This window comes from Rhinoderma darwinii, chromosome 9 (assembly GCF_050947455.1).
Source record: "Rhinoderma darwinii isolate aRhiDar2 chromosome 9, aRhiDar2.hap1, whole genome shotgun sequence".
NCBI lineage: Eukaryota > Metazoa > Chordata > Amphibia > Anura > Rhinodermatidae > Rhinoderma > Rhinoderma darwinii.
The window spans coordinates 88,946,215-88,968,022 of record NC_134695.1 but is presented as its reverse complement, the minus strand read 5'-3'; the positions used below and the strand labels follow the sequence as shown (position 1 = coordinate 88,968,022).

Sequence of the window (21,808 nt, the reverse complement as noted above, 5' to 3'; positions counted from 1 at the left end):
CTCTGTGTTCATTGAGGTCATTCAGAACAATAAATTTTTCACTGAAGTAAACACTGCGTATTATGCGAGCGTTCAGCCTTTTCTAAGGAGAGTCCGGCCAGGAAAGGCAACTTGGGGCCCCTTAAAAGGGGTCAATTAGACCTGGGATCCCCATCTTAACAACATTTCACACATTACATCTACATATTATTTTTACCGGGGAGCTGCAACCTCTCCTGACATGAAATAACAATTCTAGAACTTCTATTCGTAGAAAGCTGCGATGTGCCGTTCCTCTGTTGTTCCTACTGGAAATGTATGAACAAATTGACAGGTGCCGGGGGCGTGTCCCTACAGACTGACAATGTCCAATCAGTGCTGAGTGAGACTAAGGACACGCCCCTTTGACAGGGGAATGACAACACCCAGTTATTACAGCCTTCTTACATTGAGGTGAATGCTACAAGTGTCGACAATTTACAGTGAGCAGTAAAGGAAATTAAGGGGAAGCAACGTATGAGCGCTGCGGTCCCTTCAACACAGTTGATCGGCGGGGTGTCGGGAGTCGGACCCCGACCAATCAGATACTGATGACCAATCCTGAGGATTGGCCATCAATTTTTTTGTGGACTGGGCAACCCCTTTAAAGGCTATGTACACCTTTGAAACACATTTTTATTTTGAAAAAAAATTCAGTGTGATTGGTGCAACTTTGTAATTATATTTTATTAACATAATCTCTTTTTTGAGATACAGCTGCTTTGCTTCCTGTATACAGAGCAGCTGTATCTTGCACTGAGACCTGTATCCGTCAGATCAGCGGGTCCTGCATGTCATCGTGTTACCTGTTATCGATCACATCTAAGGTATGAATTCAGATGTGATCGATAATGTGGATCTGACCCGCCGTCACTGAACCCGTCAGTCCCACTGAGCTGACGGATACAGGTTTCAGCGCTAGATACAGCTGCTCTGTATACAGGATATAAAGCAGCTGTATCTCAAAAAGTAAAAAATAAATTTTTAATAAAATGTAATTACAATGTTGCACCAAACACACTGAAAAAAACAAACCATGATATCAAAGGTCTACATATCAGTCAAGTGACTTTGCTTTGCTGCCTTTCTCTATTCACATGCGGAGCTGCTGACCCCTGGAAACACACTGGTTTATACACAAGCTGTTGAAGCCCCTCTAGCCGTCTGTATACTGTGAATAGGGTGAGAGGAGAACATGCAGAAACGAATGCATTTTCCTTTGCTGTGATCGCGTATATAGAAGAGAGTTCTAGGTGAAAGTTCAATATATTTCAATGCTGAGGTTTTTCCCATTGAATATAACTTCTAGCCGCTATGGTAATTTACTGTAGCAGCGCAACTGCAAAACTTAAAGGGCCTGTCCAGGATTAAAATAAGAGTGCTTTCTTCCATAAATAGCTCCACACCTGTCCATGGGTTGAGTCTGGTATTGCAGCTCATCTTTATTGAAGTAAATGGGGCAGAGCTGCAATACCACACACAACCTGTGGCCAGGTGTGGCGCTGTTGCTGGAAGATAGCAGCCATGTTAGTTTAATCCTGGACAACCCCTTTAAGCTCTTTTCTTTGCTGCTGTTTACCGGCAGCACAGTCTGCAATGGAGATTCAACACGCGCTCTGCTACAGTAAGAGCTGCCCCGTGGGTCGTGTTTTTGTCTCTATTCTATCTACGGCCTGCAGCGCGGATAATGGACGGTCTGTGCCGCTGTTTACTGACAGAAAAAGAATATGATGAAAAGACCAGACGAGCCCAACACCATGTTATATACAAAGCATCAGAACGACTCCGACATGCAGAAAATAATCATTAATAATAACATCAAAATAGAGTTTAATTTGAACAAAACAACCAGATTAATAAATGTACAAATATATCCAAAATACAGAACACAAAATGCAATCAGCGCATCACGAGATCATCCGGCCGATGAAAGAATTTACAGCGTCACAAACCACAATCCTGTGTCATTTATTACTTTAGGTGTTTAAGGAACAAATACCCCCATCATCCATGCGAAAAAGTAAGTAAAAAAAAAAAAAAGTTTAATTTGCGACACATTAACACCCGCTAACCTTGATTACTGGTTGCAATAACTTTAGCAGCAATAATTACAATCGAGTTCTCCCTGAGGTTTGATATTATCTTCATATCACGGTTTAAACCTCATCCAGTCTGAGAGAGAAGTCGTCCAACCGAGGTCTCTACACCAGCACGGAGGCTGGCGCGCGTTCACATCCGAGGTGCCGCCGGGCTCTGCCCTGCTGGATGCAATATTAGACCAGAGTCTATGGGGGGATGTGTGAAGCGCAAAACAATCGGACACGTCCTATTTTCTCACAGACCCTTCACACGCTCCATTGAAACAACGGCTGTGTGAACGGCCACATTGAATTATTTAGGTCCGTGTGACGGTCGTTGTTTCAATGGCCGTCACACAGACATATTACACGTTCATGTGAATAAGGCCGTGTTCACACCAACAGCCAATTTGCTGTCCAGACTTCAGTCTATTGAGGGATTCGAGAAAATGGGCAGAAATAGGACGTCCTATTTTTTCACACTTCGTTTACATGATCCGATGAATAAAACAGCCCCATAGACGTGCATCGATTTTAGTGCAGCCGTGACGGCCGTTACATGGCCAATTATGCCGTGTGATATTCGGCCAGTAGTTTGTGAGAATAAGGCCTAACAGGCAGTTCACACAGCGTTTTTTTGACGCAGAAACCACGTTGGAATAAGAGGCAAGAAACACTTCAAATCGCCCCACATTGATTTCAATGGAAAATGAAGCTTTTTGTTTCGCGGGTGGCGTTTGTCAACTTGTGGGGGAAAAAAAGGCTGCATTCTCTTCCGTCGAGCGGTTTTCACCTCTGACCTCACATTGAGATCAATGGGCGGCAGGAGGAACCCGATTTTGAGCATTTTTTTCAGGAAAAAAAAATAATAAGGCGGCAAAAAATGCTGCGGCAGAGATTTGTTTTCTGTCTGACAAAAACGCTGTGTGAACTCCTTCCTAAGGCCTAATTCACACGAACGTATTTCACGTCCGAGATACGCGCGTGAAAATCACGCATGTCACACGGACCGATGCAAGTCAATGGGGCCATTCAGACATTCCGTGTTTTTCACGCAGCGTGTGTCCGTTGCCTGAAACTCATTACATGTCCTATACTTGTGCGTTTTTTGCACATCACGCACCCATTGAAATCAGTGGGTGCGTGAAAATCACGGACAGCACAAGGACGCACTTCCGTGTGCTGTCCGTGATTCACGCAACAGTTGCTAAAGAAATGAGAAACAGAAACACCTCCTTCAGTTTATTTTGCTGACGTAAAAAACGCGTGACATCCGTAAAAAATGCAGACATGCACCGTACACGGATGTCACACGGAACTGCAACGCAGGAAAAATGCTGCATTTTTTACGCATGCAAAACGGACACATTCGTGTGAATAAGGCCTTAGAAAGCATTGAACCACTGTTGCAGCCATAACTTCCAAATGGAGTAGACCTGGTACAATGGCGCATGTTCCCAGGAACACTTGCTGCCGAAAATTATTCTGCAGAGCAAAAACAAGTCACAAATTATCAGCCAGACTCCCCCTTGACCGCTCTGATATCTAACGAATAGATGGGGCTCCTCCACTAATAGGCCATATGGACAGAGGTCGTCTGATCTTAAAGGGACTGTTTCCTGAAAAAAACCTCTACATATGAGACCTCTGATGAGACACATTCAAATGATAAATTTGTAATTGCTTGCAGCCATCACTAGGGGGAGCTTAATGATAAAATATTCAATACTGAGTTCAATGGGAGCTGCATAAGTTTGTATGCATCGAGCTCCCCCTAGTGGTGGCAGATTTATTTATTTTATTGAAAGGGAAGGTCCACACCATCACAAGCAATTATTTTTTTCATTGCTCCAATGCATCTAAAATTAAAAATAAAGTAACTAGTCTTAATTCTAAAGTAGCTAGTCTTAATTATCATTAAAACAATAACCTATTGCTTTGTGCCTAAGGAGCCTCACACACAAGCGTGTTCGTACATCGGACGCATTTCCCGGACTGAACACACTGCAGTGAGCCGGGCTCCTAACATCATAGTTATCTATAACGCTAGATGCTGCAGGACAACTGTCCCGTACTGAAAACATGATTACCGTACGGGACAGTAGATCCGCGGGGAGGCAGTGACACCATAGAGAACTATGACGCTAGGAGCCCGGCTCCCTGCAGTGTGTTAGAGGGAAATGCGGCCGACATACGGACCATATATCACAGACCAAACACGCTCGTGTGTGAGGCTCCTAGGGCTGTGTTCACACACTTAGCAAAAGACGTCTGAAAATACGGAGCTGTTTTCAAGGGAAAACCGCTCCTGATTTTCAGACGTTTAAGCAAACTCGTCTTTTTTGCGGTCGTTTTTGGAGCTGTTCTTCTATAGTCAATGAAAAACGGCTCAAACAACGTCTCAAAAGTGACATGCACTTCTTTTTTGCCGCCGTTTTTCAAAACGGCCGCGTAAAAAAACGGCTCGTCGGAACAGAACGCCATTTTTCCAATGAAATCAATGGGCAGATGTTTGGAGGCGTTCTGCTTCCGATTTTTCGTCTGATTACGGCCCAAAAAAACGTCCGAAAATAAGCCGTGTGAACATACCCTTAATCTCCTATGTAGACCTGTTTCCATAGTAACAGACTACAAACAAACCCTGTGTAGTCTGATACAGCAGTCACACTCCTTTTCAGCTGTGCCCTACTTCTTACCAACATACATTTCATGAAAGGGAGTCTGACTGCAAATACCCCAATTGAGGTGACTCCAAATGGCTACAGAATAATGAGGAATAATGAGGATGTGTGATAAAGAAAGTGACCGAGCCCCAAATACAACTGAACATCTGCATGAACTGAGCTGCCACATAACACCTTGATCACATTGGGAAAATGAATGCATTTCTGAAATACAATTGGGGAGATTTACTGTCCTTAAAATAAGACCGTTTGATACTAGACCAGGCAGAAGATGCGCCACATTTTGGACAGTGGCGCGGGCTGTATGATAAATTTGGTGCATCTCACTAGACAGGTTAGAAGTTTCTCTCCTACATTTCCTTATGCCGCCTCTTGGTTGGCTTACTTTAGTTCAATATTTTGCAGCAAAATCTTGGTGCATTTTTGTTTTGACCGCTTTGAGCAATTTTTAGCTTTATGCTAATTAGTTTCTTAATGCCCAACTGGGCGTGTTTTTACTTTAGACCAAGTGGGCGTTGTACAGAGGAGTGTATGACGCTGACCAACCAGTGACCAATCAGCATCATGCACTCCTCTCCATTCATTTACTCTGCACATAGCGATATAGCTATATCGCTATCTGCAGCCACATACACAAACACTAACATTACTGCAGTGTCCTGAAAATGAATGTACATTACCTCCAGCCTGGACGTCATGTGTACTCAGAATCCTGACACTTCTCAATCTTTTCTGTGAGATTCCAGCAAGGCAAGCGTAATCTCCTTTTAAATTACAGTTTACAGTGTAATCTCGCAAGATTACGTTTGCCTTGCTGGAATCTCACAGAAAAGATTGAGAAGTGTCAGGATTCTGAATACACATCAGGTCCTGGCTGGAGGTGATGTACATTCATTATCAGGACACTGCAGTAACGTTAGTGTTTGTGTATGTGGCTGCACATAGTGATATAGCTATATCGCTATGTGCAGAGTAAATGAATGGAGAGAAGTGCATGACGCTGATTGGTCACGGATTGGTCAGCGTCATACACTCCTCTGTACAACGCCCACTTGGTCTAAAGTAAAAACACGCCCGCTTGGGCATTAAGAAACTAATTAGCATAAAGCTAAAAATCGCTCAAAGTGGTAAAAACAGATTGTTTTTCTAAATAAAAAGCATCACTGTCACCTACATTACAGCGCCGATCACATTATGTAGGAGACAGGGCACTTATAATCTGGTGACAGAGTCTCTTTAAGCCTTGCCTCCTTTTTTGGACACTTTTCAGAACAGTCTAGTGAGGCGCAAAAAGTGTCAAACATATAACAAATCTGGCGCAAGTCATGCACAGCGGTGCTTAAAAGTTTGTGAACCCTTCCGAATTTTCTACATTTCTGCATAAATTCGATCTAAAACTACATCAGATTTTCACACAAATCCTAAAAGTAGAAAAAGAGAATCAAATCAAACAAGTGAGTCACTAATATTAGACTTGGTCATTTATTTATTGAGGAAAATGATCCAATATCACATATATCTGAGAGTGGCAAAAGTATGTGAACCTTTAGGATTAGCCGATAATTTGGAGGTGAAATTAGAGTCAGGGGTCTTCAATCAATGGGACGACAGTCGGGTGTGAGTGGGCGACCTGTCCTACAGATTTAACAAAGCCTGATCATCGCATCGTGGCCCCAAACAAGGAGATTCAAGACCATTATTACCCTCCCCAGGAGAGGGCGACACAGATCACACCAAGAGCCATAGTCTGCGAGGTCACAAGGTAACCTCTAAGCAACTAAAGGCTTTACTCACATTAGCTAAGGTTAAAGGGGTGGTCCGGGCACGGGGCGGATTTTCATACTGATGACCTATTCACAGGATCGGTTATCAGTATATGATCGATGGGGGTCAGACACCCGGATCCCGCACCGATCAGCTGTTTCTGGACGATACGGCTCCGGTCACAGTAGAGCGGCTCCTATTCAAGTGCGTAGAACCAGAGTTGAATAAATAAATGACCAAGTCTAATATTTCTTACTCCTTTCTTTGATCTGATTCCCTTTTTCTACTTTTAGGACTTGTGTGAAAATCTGATGTAATTTTAGGTCAAATTTATGCAGAAATAGAGAGGATTCTGAAGGGTTCACAAACTTCCAAGCACTCGTATAGCAGTTTTGTGGTGCATTTAGCTTAGTAAATCTCCCCCATTGTCTATTCCATAAAGTGCAGGACATGCTGTTTATATGGACACATTGTATTTTTATGTTATTCATTTAAAGGCCCCCCCCCCCCTTGCAAAAAAAACCAAACAAAAACAACCACATGAATCGTCCTTCGCTGTCTAGGTAAGTGTCTACTTGTCATTGACTTGCTTCACAATAAAGCCGCACAGCCGCCTATGGATACTGCTGTTATTTACAAGTCTCGAAAAACGAAATCACTATATTGTGATTTACATCGGTTTCTGGGAAAGCTGGGTGACCGAGAAATAGACGTTATTACAGCTGGACAGACCAGGACTTTACTTCTAGGGTCTGAGATGTGACCTGAACATTATGTAAAGCTTTGCTCTCCAGGGGTCATATATAAATGTAACATCCCTTATGTATACTCCACGCTCCAGTATAGAACAAGCACTGGATATGTTACATATAAACGACAGCCGAGGACGGTGTAAACAGAGGACGGGTCCCCGTAATACGTACTGCAGGAGACTAATCGCTCTCTGATTCGCTGTTTTCCAAGGACACCTGATCTTCACTGATCACATTGTAAAAACACATCGTATCGGCAGCGCTGACATCTAGAACACGGGAGAGAGGCGCACAGGTGAGGGTCTAGTATGGTGGTAGAGATATGACATATACGCCCCCCCCCCCCCCCCACTACCTATATGTGGAGTGCTATGAAATAAACGCTCCGTTTCTGGATAGAACATATCGGGTTATTGCTGTGATCTGACAGATTGTAACTAATCAATGATCCGATTAAACCTTTCCCAAATCTAATAATAGTTATCAGTCTCATCGTGTCGCACAGTCATGCCGATGCCTCATTTGGGGGGTGTAGCAGGGTATTGGGTCGCTAGTTTCCAGTTCCCATTGAAGCCATATAATTCCAAGTCCTGGTCATCTGGACTTCTGCCTAATTGCAGCATTTGCGGTAAATTGTAAAACGTGAATGGGGGGGGGGGGGGGGGGGGGGGGGGCGGAGGGTGCTAGTTATTCAATGTCTATGGCAAGGTTTATGGCAAGGTCTGTGGCAAGGTCTGTGGCAAGGTCTGTGGCAAGGTCTATGATTTTGAGCCCTATGGTTTTTCCCACAATACTCGGTTGTTACCGCAACTCCCGTAGAATTTGTATAAAGTGGCAGCGCACGTGCTCAACTATGGAGAAGTTTAAGGCATCAAATGTGTCTTGTAATCTATAATGTGGGGTCTTGTGAGGAGAGGAGGATCTGACACTTACCGGTCATCATCGCTTCACTGTCCTCATCTTGTAAGTGATCGAAATCGAAGGTCACATTTGGATGCTACAAAGAAGCAGAACATATAATAAGTGCCGAGACCCTCACAACCTGCGCGGCACTGCCCACCTCCCACAACCCACCTTGCGGATCATTTTTATTAAATTTTCAAACCAATTAAAAACGCAGAAACATTACAATTAGCCCCGACCCCCCCCCCCCCCCCTTCCCGGCATATTTGTACATTGCACGTCCCGCATTAACACAGTATCGTAGGTGGCTGCCACAAAGGGTAGTAAGTCGAACGCCACTCAAACAGAGCGATCCGCACATATCATGGACACTTACACATCTCGATATAATACATATTGGGATAGAACAACATTTCCTGATCTGTTCCGTGAGTCCGGGGGGCTCAGCGCCGTCGGTCCGTCACAGATCCCGTCCCATAACTCACCTTGTGTTTTAATAACTTATTCCACATTTCCACTTTACTCTTCTGGATTGTAATTACGGCTTCTCCGCTCTTAAAGGAGCACTCCGACTTCTCTCTCACAATATCCTTGCAGAGCTCCAGATCCGCGACATAATGTTTCCCTCCGGCATCGCAACTGCATGAAAAGCATCAGATAGAGAATAACGAACCAGCAAGAAGAAAAACAAAACCAAGCATTTCTCAGCATCAGTGTCAGTGTACGGAGTAATCGAACCAAACAATGACCAAGTGTTCAGACTCCTACACCAATACATGATGTCCTCTGCGTCACACTCTGCCACCTTCAGGCCGGCATCAGGTATAGCAAAGTATCAGTTGTGGCTGGAGTATTTCTCATCAGAGACCACCCCTCTTGGATTGGCACCGCCGTGGGTCCAGCTCCCCCCGACATTTAAAATGTAGTAATAAATGGCGGCAATTCAGATCTGAGAGAGCAGCTTTCCGTTTTGGCTTACAGATGGGGGTCTCGAGGAGGGACCCCCTCTATGAGGTCCGTATTCCCTAATAGGGTATATGGACAGGAGTTGTCCCCGTGTACAGACGTCCATTGTGTATCAGGCTCAATGAGGTTTCCATTACAATGACACTTACCTGAACACGACTCGGTCGCTGTAGAACGTGCACTTGGGATCAGCCACTTGCCGCAGCTTTACAGTCAGGATCACAGCGTCGTCCTTCTCAAACCACTTCACTTCTGGGTACAAACTAAAAACAATAGTGTTTTGTTTCCTTTCATTGGGTCATTCAAATCATCACATAGAATGGGCTGCCTACAAAGTATTGGGAATGATCCCCTCCTAGTTATATGGGAACATGTTTTTCTGCAGAGGACAATGGGGGGGGAAGAAAACCTAAGTAAGGCTAGGGTCTGTTCACACTGCCGTCAGAGGCTCTGTCAGGTAGTTCACCAGATCGGCATGCGTGCGTCCATCTGGCCTGGTTGCTATTCGTCGGATCTGGCAATGCACCATGGTTTCCGTTACATACAAAAACCGCTACGCAAGTGTGAACAGAGCTTTATGGCAATATATGTCTTCAAGACCGTTTGAGATGCCCCTTCCACTTAACGAATATCTTGCAGCAAGAGCCATAAAGCTGCCGGTCTGACAATGAGGAGACAATGCATAGAATCATGTCCGGTTTCTTGATAAAAACATGTCAGATCAGGGGACTCCTGCCTCTGGATTGTATGACATGAATGATGGCCTCTCCCTCCTTTCCGCCCCCCCCCCTCCCCCGAATATGATCTCTTAAACATGTTTTGAATAAAATGGGATAAAATGATTGGTTATCAAGTGAAATAGATTATTAACCCCTTAAGGACGCAGCCTAGTTTGGGCCTTAAGGCTCAGAGCCCATTTTTCAAATCTGACATATTTCACTTTATGTGGTAATAACGTCGGAATGCTTAAACCTATCCAAGCGATTTTGAGATTGTTTTCTCGTGACACTTTGGGCTTCATGTTCGTGGTAAAATTTGGTCGATATATTCAGTCTTTATTTGAGAAAAATTGCAAAATTTAGAGAAAATTTAGAAAAAATAGCATTTTTCAGAATTTAAATGCATCTGCTTGAAAAACAGACGGTTATACCACCCAAAATAGTTACTAGTTCACACTTCCCATATGTCTACTTTAGATTGGCATCGTTTTTAGAACATTATTTTTATTTTTCTTGGACGTTACAAGGCTTAGAACATAAACAGCAATTTCTCATATTTTTAAGAAAATTTCAAAAGCCTTTTTTTTAAGGTACCTGTTCAGTTCTGAAGTGGCTTTGAGGGGCCTATGTATTAGAAACCCCCATAAAGCACCCCATTTTAAAAACTAGACCCCTCAAAGTATTCAAAACAGCAGTTAGAAAGTTTTTTAACCCTTCAGGCATTTCACAGGAATTAAAGCAAAGTAGAGGTGAAATTTGCAAATTTCGTTTTTCTTTCTGAATTTCAATTTTATTCTATTTTTTTTCTGTAACAGAGAAGGTTTTACCAGAGAAACACAACTAAATATGTATTGTCCAGATTCTGCAGTTTTTAGAAATGTCCCACATGTGGCTCTACTGCGCTCGTGGACTAAAACACAAGCCCTAGAAGCAAAGAAGCACCTAGTGCATTTTGGTGGTGCTTTTTTATTAGCATATATTTTAGGCAGCATGCCAGGTTTGGAGAGGTGTTGAGGTGCCAAAACAGTAGGAATCCCCCAAAACTGACCCCATTTTGGAAACTGCACCCCTCAAGGAATTAATTTATGGTTATTGTTACCATTTTGACCCCGTAGTTTTTTCACAGCGCGTATTTGAATTGGGCTGTGAAATTAAAAGAATGACAATTTTTCCAATAAGATGTCATTTTTGATCAGAATTTCTTATTTTCACAGGGAACAAAATGCCCCATTTTGTTGCCCAATTTCTCCGGAATGCAGCAATACCCCATTTGTGGTGATAAACTGCTGTTTGGGCCCATGGGAGGCCTCAGAAGGAAAGGAGCGCTATGTGTTCTTAGGAGTCCAGATTTTGCTGGATTGGTTTTCGGGTGCCATGTCGCATTTGCAGAGCCCCAAAGGTATCAAAGCAATGGAAACCCACCAGAAGTGACCCCATTTTGGAAACTACACCCCTCAAGGAATTCATTTATGGGTGTTGTGACCATTTAGACTCCACAGTTTTTTCACAGAATTTATTTGAATTGGGCTGTGAATTCAAAAAAATGTAATTTTTTCCAATAAGAGGTAGTTTTGGCTCAAAATGTCTTATTTTCACAAGGAATAAAATACCGCATTTTGTTGCCCAATTTGTCCTGAGTACGGCAATACCCTATTTGTGGTGATAAACTGCCGTTTGGGCCCATGGGAGGGCTCAGAAGGAAAGGACCACCATGTGGCCTACTGGGAATTTTCTGGTGCTAAGTCGTGTGTGCAGAAGCCCCTGAGGTATCAGTACAGTTGAAACCCCCGAGAAGTGACCCCGTTTTAAAAACGACACCCCTTAAGGAATTCATCTAGAGGTGTAGTGAGCATTTTGACCCCACAGGTATTGTGTAAAAGATAATGCGCAGCAGATGGTGCAGAGTGAGATTTGCAATTTTCTATATATATGGCATGTCAGTGTCCGATATATTGTGCCCAGCATGTGCCACCGGAGACATACACCTCATAAACTGTAATGTGGGCTCTCCCGGGTACGGCAATACCCTACATGTGGCTGTTATCAGCTGCCTGGGCACATAGCAGGGCTCAGAGGGGAAAGATGAGGGGGGTAAGCTGTGCGAAGTGGATCAGAGCGAGTAAAACTGGGGTAAATTAAAAATAAAGGGATGGATGATAAATTTTAAAACACTCTTTCATACAGAGCTCTGGTTTTTCGGGACACGCGTCACATTGGTATATTGTGTCCTTCCTTATCCCCCTCTTATAGCAGACTCTGCACCTCTTTTGACTTTTTCCCTTCTTGCCAGTTTGGGGAACTTCTCCTAAAAAGTGTTGCCCTGGTACGATGCCTGTGGCCTCGCTTCCAGAAGTACTGTAAGGCTTCAGGACTTGATCTGACAAGTCCACCCCTCCCATGTACCTATTGTAGTCCAGGATGCAGTCTAGTTTGGGGGTCCCTGTACTGGTACATGGGTACTGGTGTGGCATCTCCCTGGTCTTGTACTTGACACACAATATGTTGCTGCTAGATTGTGCCCTGCTCTCACCCCTTCTGAGTGTTTGCCCAAGCAGAGTCGTAGGGAGGCCTCTCAGATTACTTCTAGCAGTGCCGCATGCCGCAGGACTTCTGGAAGCGAGGCAGTTGAGTGGGACGCTGGTATAAAAATTATCCAGGTAGAGGTGGTAACCCTGGTCCAGCAGTGGGTGCACCAAATCCCACACAATTTTTGTATTAACTCCCAGTAAGGGGGGGCATTCTGGGGGCTGAGAACTGGTGTCCTTCCCTTCATATATCCAAAATCTGTAGGTATACCCTGATGCACTCTCGCAGCTTATACATCTTCACGCCATACCTTGCCCTCTTACCCGGCAGGTACTCGCGGAATTGAAGCCTCCCTTTCAAATGTACCAGGGACTCATCTATAGAAATACACTTCTTGGGGGTGAATGCTGGGAAAACCGGGCACTGAAATGGTCTAATAGGGGTCTCCGTTTATACAAACGGTCAAAACTGGGGTCATCTCGGGGTGGGCACGGCTCATTATGAGTATAATGTAAGAAGCGAAGTATTGCCTCATTTTTATTTTATTTTTTAGTTTCCAGCTCAGTTCTGAAGTTGCTTTGAGGGGCCCATATATTAGACACCCCCATCAAACACCCCATTTCAGAAACTAGACCCCTCAAAGTATTCACAACAGCATTTAGAAAGTTTATGAACCCTTTAGGTGTTTCACAGGAATTTAGAGCAAAGTAGAGGTGACATTTAATTAATTTAATTTATTAGGCACCATGTCCGGTTTGAAGAGGTCTTGTGGTGCTAAAACAGTGGAAACCCCCCAAAAGTGACCCCTTTTTGGAAACTAGACCCCTTGAGGAATCCATTGTAGTTTTCTTGGGGTGCATGCGACTTTTTGATCAGTTTTTATTCTATTTTTAGGTGGCGTGGTGACTAAAAAAACAGCAATTTTACTATTGTTTTTTATTAAATTTTTTGACAGCGTTCACCGTGCGCTATAAATGACATATTCACTTTATTCTGCGGGGCGATACGATTACGGCGATACCAGATGTTTATAGTTTTATTTTATGTCTTATGGCGTTTGCACAATAAAATACATTTTGTAAAATATAATTTATTTTTTGTGTTACCTTATTCTAAGAGCCAGAACTGTTTTATTTTTCCATCAGGAAAGTCGTGCGAGGACTTATTTTTTGCGTAACGAACTGTAGTTTCGATCAGGACCATTTTTAGGTACATGCGACTTTTTGATCTCTTTTTATTCCATTTTTTGGGAGGTGAAGTGACCAAAGAATTGTGATTGTGGTACGGTTTATTATTATTTTCTCTTACGGCGTTCACCGCACGTGATAAATAACGACATCGTTTTGTAGTTCAGGACGTTACGGACGCGGCGATACCAATTATGTATAGTTTATTTATATATTTTTATTAATAATAAAGAACTGATCAGGGAAAAAGGGGGATTTTTACTTTTATTACTTTTAAATCTTTTATTTTCTTATTTTTACACAACTTTTTTTTACTTTTTTACACTTTTTTTTACTTTGTCCCACTAGGGGACATGAGGGCAGGAGGCTCTGATCGCTATTCTAATACACTGCACTACATACGTAGTGCAGTGTATTAGAGCTGTCAGCTGTTCGCTGACAGCAAGCATAGTGGGTCCTGATTTTGTCGGGACCCACTAGGCTTCCGTCGATGGCGTAGCCAGAGTCCATTGTTAGGATTCTGGTTGCCATAGTAGCCATCACGGCCCACTATTGTGTAGCAGGCCGGCGATGGCAGCTTAACCCCTAAGAAGCCGCGATCGCTATTGAACGCGGCTTCTAAGGGGTTAATCGGCAGGGACCACCTCGATCGGTCCCTGCACACTAAGCTGTGATAGCCTGCTGTCGGAAACAGCAGGTATCACAGCTCAAACACGCGCCGGGATTAAATGGCGCCGTGTTTACTCAGGTCAGTACTATTACTGACCTGAGCGCGAACGATGTACTTAGCGCGACGTAATAGTACTGACCTGAGCGCGAAGGGGTTAAATCTAAACGGTATATATATATATATATATATGATTGTATTCCGACTGCAGATTTTCATGAATCAGAACAGATTGTTTTCATTACCACAGACATAAATATATTTCCGTGTGTACGTCCAGCTTAAAGGGGTCGTCCAGGATTAGAAATAAGGATTCACTTTTTCCCACTCCGGAACCGCGCCGTATCTGTTTTTACATTTATTCTTTGCCCGTTGATCCATCTCTATACCAAACTGCATTTTGCCGTACGTGCGTACGTACGTACGTACACACACACACACGTACACATGTACACACGTACACACGTACACACAATATTCAACAAACCTTGTGGGCTGGAGATTATCTCGAGGTTCGGAGTCACCATGTGCAGCAACCTCTTCAGGCTGTTCCCTTTCATCATCGGACTGGGGCAACAGACTGGCACTGACAACCTTATTCCCACTGCCTGGAGAAAAAAAAATCCCAAATGAAAAATAACAAAAGACCCGCAATGCAGCTTTATGTCGGAGGGTTACGTGCGGATATGTGGGGGGAGGGTATACCAGAGTTTGCCTTCTCCAGACATGGGGCAGTAGAAATACTGTTGTCGTCTGGAGACTTCTCAGGAACTTGTGCTTTCTCGTTTTCATCTCTGTTAAAAGAAAAAGTTCAGCGAGATTAAGAATATTTGAATTTGATTAAGAATATATTCCCTTCAGATACCAACCTATCCGCAGACACTTGTGAGGACTCCCTGCCCTCCAGCAAAGCCTTCAGTTGGATTACGTGTTGGGGGTTGTCTGTACCCAGGCCTGTAGAGAGGATTTCCTGCCGTACATTAAAGTCATATACACAGGATGATAAACCGGGCAATGTGGTGACCTGCACCTATAGAGAGAGGGGGAAGGGTTTCATTCTGGGGTTAAGCAGAGAAGAAATAATAAAGTAAAATATACAACAGAGATGTCATCACTTTCCTAGAAGGTGTACAACTGCTTTGTAAGGCGCTATTCACATTGTGTCTGTCCTGCACATTCAGTTTTTGTGCTGGGAAAGCTCTTGCCACACACACAGAACGTATCCATAGAACCCGCTGACCCCACGTGTGCCAAAGGGACCCCATGGATGAAGTATGCCGCTGTATGCCTGGATGTTCAAACCTTCCGTCAGATGTCAGGAAATACTGCCAATGTTTACCACCGACTGAAGGCTCAAATCCAGTGTGAATAGAGCCTAAGCCATTGGTCTCCCATCTCTTCACATCAGGAAAAACAAACATAACCAGATTGATCTTACCATAGGATCGAGCCAGAACGTTTTTCCAAGTTTGAGAACAACTTTAGCTGTGTGTTTTTTTCCCCTGATACTTCTGGTAATAATCCTCGTCACCTGAGAGATAAAACAAATATGTAACATTAAAGAGTCTCTGTCACCCCATTATAAGTGCCCTATATTGTACAGGATGTGATCGGCGCTGTAATGTAGATTACAGCAGTGTTTTTTATTTTGAAAAACGATCATTTGTGACGGAGTTATGACCTATATTAGCTTTATGGTAATGAGTTTCTCAATGGACAACTGGGCGTGTTTTACTTTTTGACCAAGTGGGCGTTGTCGAGAGGAGTGTATGACGCTGACCAATCAGTGACCAATCAGCGTCATACACTTCTCTCCATTCATTTAGTCAGCACCTAGTGATCTTACTAAATCACTATGTGCAGCCACACACACACACACACACTAACGTTACTGAAGAAGTGTCTTGAGAGTGAATAGACATCGCCTCCAGCCAGTACGAGATGTCTATTCATCACTGCCAACACTTGTATGGAACTTACAGCACAGCAAGCATAATCACGCTGTAAATCACGCTTGCTGTCATTGACTCCCACATTAACGTTACCGAAGTGTCGGCAGTGATGAATAGACATCCCGTCCTGGCTGGAGGCGATGTCTATTCACTCTCAAGACACTTCAGTAATGTTAATGTGTGTGTATGTGGCTGCACATCGTGAACAACACAGGATCATTATGTGCTGTGTAAATGAATGGAGAGAAGTGTATGACGCGGATTGGTCACTGATTGGTCAGCGTCATACACTTCTCTCCACAACGCCAACTTGGTCATATAGTAAAACACGCCCAGTTGGTCATTAAGAAACTCATTAGCATAAAGTTAATATAAGTCATAACTCCGTCACAAATGATCGTTTTTCTAAAAAAAAAAAACAAACACTGCTGTAATCTACATTACAGCGCCGATCACATCATGTACAAGATAGGCCACTTATAATGGGGTGACAGAGACGCTTTAACACGAAGAAACTAGAATGTAAAAGGTAAAGAATCAAAGGTTTTTGTATCCATTTATATGCTCTACAAACGGGCGCTGCCACCGAAATGCTGGATTCCCATGTATTTAAAAGCCGTCATGTTAGACGAATATACTTATATAATGTAGAATATATCTATTATGTTACTGCAGTGTATTATGCCTGTCAGAGGCTCACGTCCATGGCAGAACTCGGGGGGCCTGTCGGACTGCCATGGCAACCAATTAGCACCCAACGGTCGCGATGTTGCGCCATATTACCTAGAGGTAATTTGTACATCCTGACCGCAGCATCTAAGGGATTGAACGGTCAGGATTGGAGCTGACTTTGATCCCGGCTGTTGCAGCAGGGTGTCAGCTGTATATTATAGCTGACACCCGCTGCTCATGGGGCGGGCTCAGCTCCTGAGCTGCACATTTACAGCACTGTGAGGCAGCTACCTTTTGCCAGCACCGTAAATGGGTGGTGTGGGAAGGGGTTAAGTTATAGGAAGAAAATACCGAAGTATTGCAGTGTATTATTGAAGTGATCAAAAAATTGCATGTTCAAATCCCCTTAGTGGTGGGGAGGGAGGATTGCAAATTACAAAAATAAAATCAATATTATAGAGAATTTTTTAGAAAAAAGTTTCTTACAAAATGCTTTATTACCGAGAATAAAATAATAACTATATAGAATTGTTATCGCCTCATCCGTAATGACCCAAACCATATCATAGAATTTTTTTCCAATACAGTGAACCAGGTAAAAAAAAAAACGAAAAAAACAATGCCAGAATTGTGTTTTGTTCATCCAGCCTTGTAAAAAAACGACATAGAAAGTGATCAAAGAGTCATAAAACTTTAACCCATCACGTAATTGAATTGACCCAGAGAATAAAGTCATAATGTAATTTAGACTGCACGGTGGACGCCGTAAAAACACAAAATAAAAAAAAATAAAAATGGCAGAATTGCAGTCGTCCCCTGCAATTTTACGCAAAGTCTTTCACAACTCACTTTTGGATCCCACATTTCCTCATTGTCAATAGGTTTCACCCTACACACAAGAAACTCTCTGCACTGTGGAGGGATTGACTGAAACGCAGGTGGGAGCAGGAAGATCATATGGACAGAGATCTCCTCCGTCTTCCCGTCATCGACATACTGCACGTGAGCGACCGAGACGCTGTCTACGGTTTTTGTAGATAGGACTTGAACCCTGTGAAAAGACAAAAGTGATTGAGACGCGTCCACCATGTTTAAGAGGATTCATAGCCCTAATAGAGCCTATGCTCAGCTCAGGACCCATCTATGAACCAGAGTAGAGCTCTGCTGCAAGGAGCGCCACTCCTTCTGTAGGACCTGCTTTATATCAATGGGCTGCGTGTGAAGTCTAATTAGCCCTGTAAAAAAGAAGACGTTGCCACCAGCTTACCCCAGTGATCAGCATCTCGTCACGTGACCAATCACAGGAAGGCGGTTGCAGAAACTAGACAACCTCTTTAGGGGACTGCAATGGTTGCACGATGCCACATTGCATGCTTTTATTCCTCTTAGTTTCTGAACTCTGCATTTTCCAAAAATTAAGCTACCTCATACTGCACAGATATGTCTCCCCTGCACACGGCTACCATTATTGAGGGACAATGCTGGCAAAAAGTTGCAACACAAAATCCTTGGAAACTGTCGCATCTTATCTGCATTAACTCTCACGGTTAGTGAAACAAAATGCTTTCCAATGTTTAGCAGCAAGGGGGTGAGGTGAGGAGGAAATGGCGCTCAGGGCCCCTGCTGTAGTGATCGGTGGGGGTTCCGGCACTGGGCCCCCAGCAAACAAGACATTTATCACACCTCCTGTGGACAGCTGATAAATGTTGATCTTGGGTAAACCAATCGTGCATTAAGAGATTTATCCCTATGGTGGAGGGTGGAGTACCTGTGATATTCGGTGCCATCACTTATTGCATACAAATGTTTGCACTCCACTGTCCGTGCCAGAATTTTATTTATTGGTGACTGATAATATTCGTTGAGTTCTGCCGCAAGTTTATCGTATGGATCATTTTTGGTTACCACACGACCAAAGAATCGAGCTGCGTTCACAATACAGAGAGGAAGAACCTGTGTAAAAAAAAAAAAAATAGACATGGGATTAAAAAAGTTGCGACCCCTTAATTAATACGACGACGATTATGATGATAAAGGAATAACAAATCCGTAAAAGGCCCGATCACTGATTTTATGTAATCACTCCCATCATTTCTACAGCTACAGGGATTTCCATCTGATAGAAAAGATGTACCCGGACTAGTACGGTAGAAAGTAGTAGGGACAGTGATCAAATGCAACTTACCGTTATATACTGATCGCTGTCTGGAATGGTGGCGAATCCATCACATAGGTCCTGTGAAGGGTTAATATGATGCCGATGAGGACAAGCATATTCGTCTTGGCTGGGTAAAGAAATGACGGAAATATTTGACACAGAAACGACAAGACTTTCCACTCCCAACATGTGAATAAAATCATCTGATGGGGATTTCACTTTTACTTACTTGCAATAGCCCAAGGTTTTAAGATAGGGGCAAATCTCTTGTTCTCGCTTGTTCTTTTCCAGGGCCTGCAGCAGTCCCTGAGCCAGGGCTACGAGTTCAGGCGGGACTGAGGCTTGCGCTTGCTGTAAGCTTTTCAGTAAATCGATGGCGCAGCTTGCGTGTTTTTCTGTCATCAGTAACACGGATTTGGCCCTTGAATGGTCGTCTTCCTCCATTGATACCTGGATTTATAAAGTTGCATCGTCATTGTAAGAAAAAAACGGGACAGGATAGGCCGTCAGTATTTTATTGGTGGGTGTCCAGACGCATGGGACCGCTACCGATCAGCAAGCGGAGCGTCATATCCCCCTTTATGGTTTACAAATGCACGGTGCTGCACATGGAAACAGGACTAGGCTGCAGTACCAGGTACAAACGAGCTGCCGCCTGTGCAACCAACAAAGGGGACGGGACGCTCGCTGAAGTGTCAGGGACCCTTCATTATGATAGACAGGGGTTCCAGGCATCATACTCCCACGGATCCAACTTTGATGGCCGAACCTAAGGATATGTCGTCAATGTCTAAAGACCAAAAAAAACACTTTGAGAGATAAACTCCAGTAATTATACAGATTTTCATTATTTATTAGGTAGTTCTTCAGATCGGCCCTTTAACACCGGCCAATTATCGGCAAATGAGCGTTCAAAGAACAGGGCAACGATCAGCCAATGAAAGAGCAAACGCTCGTTCACCGGCTGATTGTATTGTTTATGCAGCCGAAAATATAATCGTTGTCGTCAGCGCATCTCTCGGTGTAAACAGGGAAATGTGCTGCCGCCATGATAGAAATGTATGGGAACGAGCGCTCGTCCCCATATACAGCGCCTTCTGAAAGGAGCAAACGAGCGCCGTTCAACGAGCTGTATAGTTATTCGGTGCTGGTTTAGACCACCCACGTCGGGCTGTGTGAGAGGACCCGAAGGGCCCTTTTACACTGGTCAATTATCGGGCAAGCAAGCGTTCACGATCTGCCGATGAACGAGCAAACACTCGGTCATCGGTTGATTGCATAATTTTAAACTCCCAAAATATTTTCGTTGACGGCAGCGCATCTCCCGGTGTAAACAGGGAGACGCGCTGCCGGCATGATAGAAATTATGGGGACGCCATATCTGCTAAAAGAAAGAGAGAAGCAAGGAACAGATACATTGGGAGGAGGAGTATGGGGAGAATAAGAGGTGGTAAAGAAAGAATAACCGAGATTTCGACTTTTTAAAAAAAACACAAAACACACAGAATACATCAATTCCTTGTACCTTATCGATCTTGCACTGAATGTAATCGAGCAGAGAAAGCAGGCGAAGACTTAATACACCAACGTTCTCCGGAAAACTGTAATGGATAACGCACGTGGCGTCTGTGACCTCCAGGAGGGGAGCGTAGTCGTCTGTGACCACTGCAACAGAAACACATCCAAGAGAGGCTGAGCAACGAGCATAAACCATTACAATATATTCAAGAGCCACTGACAAGTTTATTCCAGCCTAATGAGGTCAGAACATCCTCAAACAGAACGGCCCGCCGTGATCTTCCATTTGGAATACTCTAGTGAAATATATTTATACTGCGAGATTAGTAACTAATATGTGGGGATCTACAGGGTCCGGCTGCATTTGGCTTTATTGCCGGTCCGAATAAAGTTTGTCTATTTTGAACCAAAATAAGGAGGGGGCAGGAAAACCTCTCCGATGTGATGGCCCTGTTCAGACAAAGCTTTTTCCGTGGCAAAAAACTGCCAGAATTGACTCCCATTAGGGTATGTTCACACTGAGGTTTTTGCAGGCGGAAAATTAATCTCCGTTTTTTTTTTTTTTAAGTTGTTTTGCACCACACGTGTTTTTTGACGCGTTTTTTTTTTAGCTATCTCTTCAACAGAAAGATAGAATAACCGCGAGCGTCAAAAAACGCGTTTATTTCCATCTCCCATTGATTTCAACGTTAAGGTTTTTAAGGCGGAAAAAGCCTCAAGATAGGGCATGTCGCTTCTTTTTCCCGCGAGCAAAACCCGCAGCAAAAAAACTGTGTGAACAGGGCCTAAATGTAGCACAAAATAGATGTCACACGGACTGCAAATACGGTTGTAAGACTGCAGCCTAAAGCAGTAAAACTGGGCAACAATAGGGGACAATCGTTATTACTGGGGCTCGACGGAAGCATATCCGTGATCAATCTATCCAATGTCGTCTTATTCAAGTATCTGCATGTTGATTATTGACTATTAATGAGGATTGGTGTCAGTTAACTCCTTAATGACCGCTCACCATCTTTTGACGGCAGGCGGTGCAGGGTCTACAGCGACGTCTTTTGGCGTTGCTGTAGAAGAGGCTGATGAGCGCTCCTGTAACTTACAACTCCTGATCTTAGAGCAACTAAGAGTATGCGAATACATGAGAAGTAAAAAATAGGAGTTGTAAATAAAGTTATCCCTTAATGGGAGTAAAAAAAAATATTCACACCGTAACATTTTTTTTTTACCCCCAATCGGCGAAAAAA

At 43.5% G+C, this 21,808-nt stretch overlaps 1 protein-coding gene across 1 annotated transcript in view; it reads right to left on the bottom strand.

Moving 5' to 3' along the window:
• Positions 1-6,872: 6,872 nt before the first annotated feature.
• TDRD12 (tudor domain containing 12) overlaps positions 6,873-21,808 on the bottom strand; it is a 49,743-nt gene continuing 34,807 nt past the window's right edge. Inside the window, exons 26-38 of the mRNA XM_075838434.1 lie at positions 20,572-20,711; positions 19,276-19,496; positions 19,074-19,173; positions 18,657-18,841; positions 17,738-17,939; positions 15,703-15,795; positions 15,134-15,294; positions 14,970-15,058; positions 14,752-14,872; positions 9,315-9,428; positions 8,685-8,838; positions 8,230-8,293; positions 6,873-7,565 (exon numbers count right to left, since the gene is read on the bottom strand). Coding sequence (XP_075694549.1) covers positions 7,477-7,565; positions 8,230-8,293; positions 8,685-8,838; positions 9,315-9,428; positions 14,752-14,872; positions 14,970-15,058; positions 15,134-15,294; positions 15,703-15,795; positions 17,738-17,939; positions 18,657-18,841; positions 19,074-19,173; positions 19,276-19,496; positions 20,572-20,711 — 1,733 coding nt within the window. The 3' untranslated portion in view covers positions 6,873-7,476. The remainder of the gene's footprint in view (positions 7,566-8,229; positions 8,294-8,684; positions 8,839-9,314; positions 9,429-14,751; positions 14,873-14,969; positions 15,059-15,133; positions 15,295-15,702; positions 15,796-17,737; positions 17,940-18,656; positions 18,842-19,073; positions 19,174-19,275; positions 19,497-20,571; positions 20,712-21,808) is intronic.